An 11,796-nucleotide genomic window follows, 5' to 3' on the forward strand; every position below is an offset into this window, starting at 1 on the left:
CCAGCCCTGATTATATTGTAATTGCACAGCTTTTTTGGCACTTTCATAAAACCTGTGCAACCGACATCGACACTCGTTAAAAGTTACTGAATAGAAATTTGTCAAATTTGTTGTTTCTAGTTATAGCTATTACGTGCGTATTATTACCTATTTTTGTAATGCAAGATCGTTGCAAGATTCGAAACGCAAGGTACAAATTTTTTTTTATTTTCGTTCGATGCACTTCCTTGCATTCCTGTAGTCAAGGTACATGCTATTTTCAATTTTTTTAAAGAAAGCAAGCAGAAGAAAAGGGATAAAATATAAAAATGTAAAAGAAACAAGTTTATATTGTCTTTTATTTTAAGACTTGAGAATGCAAATGACAGCTGAGGAAAATATATATTATTAGAATATATTAGCTTATTCTAATATTTTTATTTATATCATTATTAATCTTATTAATAATTTTGTTATTATTATTAATCCTAATATTATATTACACGTTTTATATAAATTTATTATTATATTAAAAATTTATTTTTATCTCAGCTTTATAAATATATTTTTATCATTGAGCCATTCTATCACATATTTTATGTAATTCTATCTACAAACTATTCGTATGCAAATCACTTTGCAGATTATAAGAGGTTTTAACAAAATATGTTCTCTTATGATGCTTTCCAGCAAGAAACATAGTGATCATTTCATCTCTTTTTAATATTGACAAATAACAAGAATATAATAATTCACTATGCTATACTGTCATCTATTTCTCTTACTGCAAAGCAATCATAATCTTGCTCTAGTAAGATCATATGCTTATGTAACAAGATACATTATGTATTTTGATGTAGAACTGCAACTTTCATTTCAGGTATGACGTAAGATAAAGAGACGGAATAACTAATAAGAAGATTATTGAAAGTGAATTGTAAAAACTATAACTATTGTGCATACAAAATAAAAGTGATTTACAGTTACGTGGTTATTTTAAATTAGTTTATTTACACAAAGATGGAAAAGAAAGAAAAAAATTTTTCTTCAAAGCAATCACAGATATTGCAAGACAAGTATACTGATCTGTCATCTAACATACCAATATTGTTCGAAAAGCATTTTGTTATCTCAAATGTGCAACAAGATACACAAACATATGTATTACCTGAGGCGGGATCTATGTTTACAGAACCAGCATGGCAACTGAACAAATTGCAAGAGATAAAAAGAGATCTGAATGAGGTAAAGGGTCGCCTGAACAATTTCAATCTCAGTAAATGGCAGCAGCACACAAATCGGAAGAATGAAGCAGGCGAAATTGTATCCATGGTAAGAGAAAATATACAGGCAGAACTTGTGACTCAAGCCTGGTGCAAATTCTATGAAGTTGCTAGCAATTTTTCTCTGGTGCCGTTAAATGAAATTTACCATGAAGTGGACGGTAAAAACTTCAAGTCGGTTCATCTTTGTGAAGCGCCAGGTGCATTTGTGACTGCTCTGAACCACTGGCTGAAGACGAATGCACCTGATGTTCAGTGGAATTGGCTAGCCACCACTTTGAATCCTTACTGTGAAGGAAATTCTTACGATGGTATGGTCGCAGACGATAGATTTATTAGACACACTCTGAAACATTGGTGCTTTGGCGCTGACAACACGGGCGATATTATGGATCTGAAAAACTTGGACACTCTGGTGAAGAAATCCGAATCCCTGGATGGCAAAGGACGGATTCTGCTGGTTACCGCGGATGGCAGTATAGACTGTACGAACATGCCTGGAGAGCAGGAGAGCACAGTGGCACAGTTGCACTTGTGCGAAACAGTGGCCTGCTTGCATCTCCTGCAAAAAGGCGGTAACTTCTTGCTGAAGCTCTTCACTCTGTTTGAGCATCAGTCCGTGTGCCTGATGTATCTATTGTCTTGCGCCTTCCAACAGGTCAGCGTAACGAAACCAGCAAGCAGCAAAGGAGGAAACTCGGAAATGTATGTTGTTTGCATGAATTTCAAGGGCAAAGATTACATAGCACCATATTTATGTACACTGAAATATTATTATGGCAATGTGCCACCTGTGAATGCGATGTTTAACCTGCGGGATATTCCGGATGGTTTTTTATGGAGGATTGAACAATGCTGCAAATTTTTCAAGTTCCATCAGTGCAGGATCATAGAGGATAATATAAAAACGTTTCACAAGAGAGATAATTTTTATAAGCGTCTTTCTACATCAGTTATCAAACGAATGATCGGTATCAAATATCTCAAAGACTACAGATTAAGAAAAATAGATCCTGCAAACGAAATAGTCGGTCGGGAGATAATTGAAAAAAACAACAATCAATTTATGAATAAAAAATTGCACGTTGATTCGTACAATGAGCGTTGCAAGAGCCAAGACTTAGAGCCGCAAGAGCGTTTGTTGCAAGCATGGAATAACGCGAAAGAGATTGAATGGCCGTCAGAAAAATTTTACGTTGTAAGCAAATTTTTCAATTATGTTTCTAGAATGTCTTTATAAGTTATAAAAAGCACATATATCATGTAGTTTTTACAATTTAAGAAATTTTCGATTTTCGTAAAATTTTATCGCATTCGAGATTGGCAAATTAAAATTAAAAAAAAATATATATTTTAATTTATAGTAATGCTTTACGAAGTAATTTATTCATAGAAGCTTGTATATTACTGCAATTACAAAAGAATTTTTTTACTGTATATACATACATCTTGAATATACAGCATCATTTACAACATGGTTATTTTACATTTGTAGTGGCATCTACAGGCATTACCAGAAACTTTAAACATACAAACGGGAAAGTTGTTTAACAAAATATGCAGTTCACGTTTTTGCGACTCGAAAATTATGCAAATATTGGACAAAATTGATAACGTAATGCAAGATATGCACATCACCGTCTGCTTTCCACCAGCAGAAATTACAACAGAATTTGTACAACAAATCGATCCAAGCTATGAGATATTAAGCTTCCAATTCGTTCAAAATTACGACAGTCATCGAATAATTGCCGAAATTTATGATCGATTAGAAAAGCTCGAATCCGAGAAAACACTCGTTTTAATCGGTTATTCTTTGTTAACGCAATTAAATATTGGTCTTCTCTATCTTTTAGGAAATTCTTTTAATAACATTATTGTTGAGATTCATGATAATGAAGGCTATCGCCTTAAATTGGAGAACTATCGGCGTAATGAGAAAGTATTGGAATATTTAGAGGAAATTCTGGTCGCATCACATAATGCATGTAAACAAAATATGGCAGTTTGGTCGATAATACCTATAACAGTTTTATATGGTAAGATTCACGAATACATACATGAGGAAAAAAAGATATTATTTTTATCCATTTTGATAACATATTTTGCACAATTATAGCCTCATTAAGTTGTATACAAAATATTTGGTGATAGGTATATTTTGATGAACACAAAAGAATATTTCTTATTAAAAATTTTTTTCTTTATCTGCACTTGATATAGGAATTCTTTTTAAGAGATTGATATATATGTATATTAGGGTGGTAAAATGCACCTATTATCTTATTTTTAGTAGATCTTTGACAACACATTTTCTTTCTAGAATGCAACAAGTTCCCTATGATGATGCTACTTAATCATCTGATGATCAAACTATACACTCGTCACGTTATCAATATGATGCTTGATAAAAAGCTATAGCAGTGTGGAACTTATATATTAATATAATTGTGTGTACAATTATAAATAATTACATGTATGTATATAATTACAAGCGTGCACAATAAATGTAAATTTGTAAATATTGTCTCTTCTAGATAACATATGCATAAACAAGATTTTGTAAAATAGACACTGTAAATCAAATCATAAATAGGAAATAGACTATATGAGTTAGTATCGTTGGATGACGTACAAGATTGAATGGGTGACGGCTTAGGAAAATAAAGAAATTAATTCCCAAATGAGGGGGAAGCCTTTGTGTGTGTTCTGGAATATGATTTTAATCAATAATATTTATTTTAATAATAAAATTACCATTTTCATAATGTCATTTAATAATAAAATGACGTCAAAATGACATCATTTTTTTGACGTATCGTGACTTAGTTGTGTTACTTGAGTGATGTATCAGCATCGATGACGTATAAAGCGAATTAATCCACTAAAATCTATTATGCGGGTAAATCAGATCGAAAGTAAACGTATATATGATGCAAAAAGGATTAATATAATTATTGCATAAACCAGATTGAAAATAGGCGAGAGTCCGCGTCGCTATATGTATGTATAAGTGCGCATGCAACACAATCGATTGCGCTTCAAAGACCGGGTATGTTTTGTTTTTCGACAGTATGAGAATTTATTTGCTCGCTATTCGCGCTATGGCGCCGCGGCAGTGCTCGATGCATATCGGTTTGTATTTGTTTTAATAGATCGCATAAATATTTTCTTCATCTGCAACGCGCGATTTATAGTTGACGGTATTTACGTATTCGAAATATGTGTGCGAACAACAGCTAATATAAACTACAAACTACGCGCGGTACACGTTATTGATAAACTTCTCGCGACATGAAAAATTGAAAAATGAATTTCAAACTATTGAGAACACTTGATCGCTTATCACTCAGTGTTAGATATTAATAAAATAATAAAAAATATCTCGATTGTAATATAATGTAAATTATTTGGAACTTTTTATATTTGGAACTTTATCGTGGTCTTTGTTTCATGAGTCTTCCACATTTTTTGTGGCGAAATTCGTGACAAGTCAATAAATCTTAGAAATTTGAAATGTGCACTGTACATGAATTGCTTACTCGATGGCGACACAAAAATATGGAAGACTAACGAAATTTTATTATACTAACTAGTCCCATCATTGCAGTATTGAAACTAATTGGCGCTATTAGTATGTCCAGAAAAAATTCAGTCCCGGAACTTTTTGAATTCACTGTATATATTACAAATAAATTGGATTCATATTCGAGCAATATTGCTCGAACTTTGCAATGTTGTTGTAATATTGCTAGATTGATTTATGCTGTATGGAAGCAGCAACTTCTGATAATTGGACGACGCTGAACATGAAATTTTCGTGTGACAAATATTTAATTTTACGTTTAACGCTGGATTATTCGACGCACGTTGTTACCGTGTCACGCATCGTTTGCGAATAACGAACATTTCCATACAATCCATAATATGTAAATCATTACGTGAAAAAACAAATTTTTTATGCACAACAATAAAGAATTAATGAATATTCGTATCAAATTAACATCTTTATCAAATGTTCTTATTAGAAGAAGGTCATTGATACGGACATACCACTTTGTTTTTTGGACAATATTTCCTAAACAAAAACCAAAAATAAAAAAAACTTAAAACATATTATAAATACAAACTAAAAAGTGTCTTCTATTAGATAATATAGCAGTTTTTATAATAATAGTATTATTATTTGCAATTCTGCAATAATTAACCTTTGTAAGATAAGCAAAAAAAATTACTATTCTTTTTTTAAACTATTATCTTATATATACATTATACATATGCATTATTATATATTTTCATTATCCAATTATCATATACATATATACATTGTATACATTAACCATTTGTACAAAATATTTACAAATTAATATACAAGATTTTCTAAAATTTTTTCATTTTGATATAAAACATTTTTTGTTGATTTACATGTACACTTTGTACTGTTCTACAAGATGCAAACATGTAACGGCAAGAGTTTCTTTTTTTGAGGATTTTTCTATAAACTCATGATTGCCTTTCGCTTTGATTGGATTTATTAATATTATAACGCTATAAAGCTTATAGTCTGTCTTACAGACAGATGTGCCGACTAATGCTGCACTCCGATTTTATATTTAAAATCGTATCATGAAAAAAATAAAGAAAAAAATATAAATAACTGATTTAAGCAACTACAAATATATAAAACAATGTAATATTATCAATAATGTAACCACCTCTTTAAACTTCTCAATTTGCAAAGAAAAACTTGTAAAAATTTTATTTTCGCACTTATAGAATTCGTTCTTAGCTGATTTTGTACAGAAACAAACCATACATAAATGAATAACAAGTTTTTACTTCTTATGGGCCGGTTGTTCCACTTTTCGATAAATTTTACTCATTAGGTTAATCTGATAATCCACGCATGTGATTGGGTAATTTTGTCACTTACCTAACGAGTAAAATTTATCGAAAAGTAGAATAACCGGTCCTTAATCGTCTAAACAGATCATATTTTTATCAGTATTAATAAAAGTGTAATACATAAAACAGTTTTTGAGAAATAAAGGGGTATTTCCTTAGAGACTTATGTCAATATTGGCGATTTTCCTCTATAGATTAATATTTTCGTTATATGTAAGAAAAAAAATTGTCAAGTTGTTTTTGTCACTTCAAGTTGTTCCTTTACAAAATGTTTCTATAATCTATATATTAATACTAAGTTTATTTTTAAAAAATGTATAATTACATGTGTTACAAACATTTATTTTTAAATTTTAAGAAAACTTATGCATTCTTATTAATGTATTCTTAAATTATCTCTGTTCTACAATTTTAGCACAAAAAATAGAGGTGTTCCATATGTATAAAATTTATTTTTGGTAAACTCTAACTTAAAGTATTGATCGGTATATAACTATTAATAATTGCTGTTTTATTAACGATTCCATTTTTAAAAATATGAATTTAACAATAAGCTCGTGTAATTTGCTAAACAATAAAATAAAGAATGAGACTATATAAACAAGCAATATAATCTAATATTTATTAATATATTTTTTCTACATTTCATTCGTATTATATCTAAAACGTTTCAACTTTTGCTTAGTCTTCTTTAATTATTCGATCTAACATAGAAGGTTTCTGTACTGTAGGAGTAATCAGTAAATACTAAAAAGCTTTTTTTAATCAAAGTGATGCTATAAGACTATCACTTGTAATTGGTCCGCCATTTTAGCTATTCCTGCCATGTTTTAGTTTTTCAAATGTATTGATTTCTAATCAAAATTCTTAATAAAATTGATTGTATACTTTAATTCATCTGTATATATTTTTAGGTATTATATAAAATTTTTTTATTATAATATTATAAATATTTAAAACAAATAACTTTATTTCACATAAAAAATGAATTTTTTTGTTGGGTTTAATTTTTATATTTGCTACTTATATTGTTCACTCATTGCATTTAACGTTTTGAGTTTCTCGTAATTATTTTCATAATATCCTTTTTTCATAGAATTGTTATAAAATGGTACGTCCACCTATTTTCTATTATTTTTTTTTATAATAATAAATTATTTTGCAATATAAATTTTTATCAGTAACAACAATGTTCGATAAATGAAGAACACATTCTTCCTCACTTGCAGAATTTCGCTAAAAGATGTCGCTACTTTTCTTATGGAGCCACTCTGATTAGAGGGTCTCTAGTAAATACTAATTCAAATTAAGGGGATCCTAAAGCCGTCTATATATTATCGACTAAATCGTAATTTTATATAACAAATTTTTTTTTCTCTTTCACAGATTCGAAAATCCTTTTTCAGGATTAAAGTATACACATTAATACGTGTTTGTGAGATGGAATTTATGCCGAGAACGATAAAAAATTTTTCTTAAGATTTCAATTTCGAAACTTTTTGTCGTTTTCGACATAAATTCCACCTCACCAACACGTGTTAATGTGTATACTTTAATTCTAGAAAAGGATTTTTGAATCTGTGAAAAAAGTATTTGTTATACAAAAATTACGATTTAGTCGGTAATATACAGACGGCTTTAGGATCCCCTTAAGAGAGTTGAAACGTTTAATATCGAATCAAGTAAAGAAGACATCATTCCAACTTCTAAATATTAATTATTCACTAATTGTAAAAAATTGCGCCGGTTACCTGTGCTAACTCTCATTAGCCTACTTTTATTTATTTTTATATTGCTAATTCAAATTAATTATTAATTTTATTAAATATTTTGAGACAATAGGCTGGATATATTTTTGTACAACTGTCACAAATATGTTTATTTAAAAAATATATAATTATATATATGAATATTATTTAAAAAATCGTTACGATTTAATATCTGTTTTGCTACAAACCAGGAAAGAGAGAAACATTATGACAACGGAACCTGTAAATGCCAAGGGAATACAAGTTAGATAAAAAGAAAAAGATGAGTAAAAAATTAATTTAAAAAAAGGAAAGTAATTGGTCGTCCATGCTGAAATTATTTATTTCACGTATTTTAATAGTCCTAGCTTTGATAATTAAGTATATGTAAGTAATTCAGATGTAGATTGGTTAATAATAATAATTATATAAATATATATAATTATTAACTATATATGTATGTAATATACATATAATTATTAACTATTAAAATATTTTGTATTAATAAAAATTATTAATTCTTCTTTCTTTTCATTAAGTTTTTATATAAATGTATATAAAATTATGTACATTTATGTATTTAATTATTGGTTATTACAATATTTAATATTAATAAAAAATCGTAAATTCTCTTTTAGATAAAATAAATCACAAGTTTATGTATTATATATCTCGATGAAAAGTGTGTGTGTGTGTGAGAGAGAGAGAGAGAGAGAGAGAGAGAGAGAGAGAGAAAGAGAGAGCAGTTGATGGAAAGAAAAGTGCGAAAATACGGTCGGGAAACCAATATGCTTTGTACTTCGGCGCGCAATTAAATGGTCGAGGGAGTTCGCTGATGATACTTTTCAACCAGCGATTATTAGGATGTTTCTCCCTCATTCCCTGGGGCATAACTGGACAATTCTGCGGTTTGAAGGGTTCTTTAGAAACAAATGTGGCTACTGCGTACGCATGCTTTCCGCGCGACGCGACTTTCATTAAAAATTAGACTCATTCATATTCTCTTCTAACTTCTTGTATCTTTCTCCCTTCTGAGTTCTGACGAATAACTCTGCTGTCCACTTGTTGAAAATGATTTTCCGCATAAGAACGTCTGTCATCCGCACAAGAACATTTGGCTGTTATTTAAAAAGAAAAAATACCAACGTATTATATATACGTTTGTGCCGTTTGTGGTAATATCTTGCTAACGTGAATTTCATATTTAATTGTTGTATCCCTTTAAATGATGTATTTTGATATTTCATCGCGCGATCTCAAATTATTGTAACAAAATATGTATAATAATGGCTCACAGCTTTTCGTCAAGCTAAGTTTTATATCCATAGTAATAATCAAAATTTTGAATAAATAATACTTCATTTTGATATTGGACTTGAAAATATATTGTATAATAATATCTGCAAAAGTATAGCTTACACAGAATTTCCAGCAATATCCAAAATGCATTCGTTCCGGATTACACATCTGTTGTTATTTTATCGTATTCTATAGGCAAATACGTCATTCGCAAAGGCATATTTGCATTTAAAAATAACATTCAGCACATATCAGTTATACAAAATATAGCGAAAAAGAGTAATTCAAGTAAACAAAAATATCGAATAAAATTGTCCAATTATTAATCCACAATATGTAATTGTAACTTTAATTTAATCATTTAATTTATCCATATCTACTGCGGTACCATTTTTTAACAATAAGATATATCTCCAACATACAAATTCACAATCAATGTTTTATTAAACATTTTATATTAAAATATTTAATAAAACATATATTAAAATTTTATATTTTATATTAAAATACAGGACAGCAAGGAACTTGATGAATGAACCAAGACTGACTTTAATATATGTTTCAGAAAAAAAGATCTGGAAAACAAACGTAGGATCCAAATTCAGAAACACGGCAGGCTCCGCATAACGTTCCAAACGCTATTACATATGTACCAATATAAAACAAATCTCATAAAATGTTTCAATTAAACAAACAAATTAAACCGTTCACTTTCCCGGAAATTTATTGCATTAAGGATCAATATGCATGACTCTAATCGTTTGATCACTTAACTGATACAGATGTGAAACAGATATTAATATTAACCGTTGTTTCTCACCTTTACATGCCCTGATCTGATAAATAAAATGTACATCGCGACCGCACGCGCGATAGATGCAATAAATATCGTGCGTGCATCCATGCTTATGAAATGCGTGACAAAATGAAAGAATAAAAACAAAAAATGTTTTATGGTTAATTAGGATTACATTAATGGAATGTAATCCTAATTAACCATAAATTTCCATGATTACAAATTGCGGCAATGTTTATAAATTAGATATTATTATTGGATGCGAGAGTGCGAAAAGCGTGTAACGGCACCGGAGATTATCTCATTGCACGTGAGATTCATTTCGAAAGGAACATGCCATTTTCGTAGCGTGTCCTTCGGACGGTGTAATGGAATCGATTTCGAAAGATGATCCTTTGATTCATACCCGCTCGGTGATGCGTAATATCCACGGCCCGATCGAGAGCCTTGAACGTTGTAGTAAACGCGATTGCACCTGTCACTTCACGAATACACGTGGCGATACCATTGCGAAAGTATCCATTACAGCTATTACAGGACGAATCAGAAAAGATCCGTGACACTTCAACATTAACCGCAACCTTCAATGTACTTTCTATTTGACCATCAAATTGTCATTACCATATTTCCGATTGCGTGGTGGTTGCTCTAAGTATAATTTATTATCACCAAATTATCATTGTAGTGAATTTATTTAAGCTGTAAGATATCATTATACAGGTTGGACAACGAGAATCTGACGATTTTCAAAATAAAATAATAATATGAGCTATACATTAAATATTAATTTCTTGTCATATAACGATAGGAAATAGAATGCCATTTGAACATATTTGATTTTGAATATATTTGAACAATGTGTGACTATGTTCAGCAGACAAAGTAGCTCAGTGAGTCCCTTCATCTAACCCTTTGTCTGATACAATCCAGTTTTTTTTAGCAAAAAAATTCACTCACAAATTGGTGAAAAAATACATTAAAAAACTTCACCTCTCCTTTCACAAATTTCCAATTTTTATTAAATAAAGGTTTCAGCACTTGAATTAAAAACTATTTGGTAATATAATAGAAATATTGAAAAATAACCACAGACTTCTCCTTATTTTTTGAAAGCCTAGAACAATAAAAAATTTAAGTTGGACAAAAAAGACCTAATTTGCAGATAAAAGGAGTAAAATTATAATTACAGACAGAAGGTAAAATTGGTTTTTCTCTTACAATTAGTTAGTTCTTCGCTGGAAGACCGGTATTCACATAATCAGTTCTTATATTCAAGATCGTATTAATACTATTAATTACAGTCTTGAAATGTCATAAACCAATCAAAGAGCCATATTAGTGTCTTAATATATTGCTTAAGATAATCTTATAATAAGAATGGACTATGAATACCGGCTTAAGTGTAGAAACTAATAAAGAATCATTGAGCGCTCACTAAGCTGCTTTGTCTGCTGAAAGCAGTCATTATTCAAATATACTGACAATGAGATATACTCACAAGTGGCATTCCATTCTCTATTATATACAGGGTGTTTCCAAATTAAATGGCAAAACTTCGGGAGCGTGTAGAGGAGTAAAAAACTAAGAAAAAAAGTCCTATAGACATATGCTCCTTTTTGCTTTGTTTCGCAGGAAATCACGAAAAAAGAAAAAAATATATTTAATTTATTATTTTAATTATTTTATTTATAAACTTTTTAATGAAGATTTTGTTCGAAATGTGCACCTCTTGCAGCAATACAAGCATTGCATCTGTCAAACACGGCTCTTGTAGCAGCCAGGCACT

At 29.9% G+C, this 11,796-nt stretch overlaps 1 protein-coding gene across 1 annotated transcript; it reads left to right on the forward strand.

Annotated features, from left to right (window-relative positions):
* Positions 1–967: 967 nt before the first annotated feature.
* aft (cap methyltransferase 2) lies at positions 968–3,783 on the forward strand. The gene is made up of 3 exons (XM_018448112.1): positions 968–2,460; positions 2,758–3,301; positions 3,586–3,783. The coding sequence occupies exons 1-3, from the start codon at positions 1,000–1,002 to the stop codon at positions 3,681–3,683; spliced, it is 2,103 nt and encodes a 700-aa protein (XP_018303614.1). The 5' UTR covers positions 968–999; the 3' UTR covers positions 3,684–3,783.
* Positions 3,784–11,796: the final 8,013 nt, after the last annotated feature.

This window comes from Mycetomoellerius zeteki, unplaced genomic scaffold (genome assembly GCF_001594055.1).
Source record: "Mycetomoellerius zeteki isolate Tzet28-1 unplaced genomic scaffold, Tzet1.0 scaffold106, whole genome shotgun sequence".
NCBI classification, from domain to species: Eukaryota; Metazoa; Arthropoda; class Insecta; order Hymenoptera; family Formicidae; genus Mycetomoellerius; species Mycetomoellerius zeteki.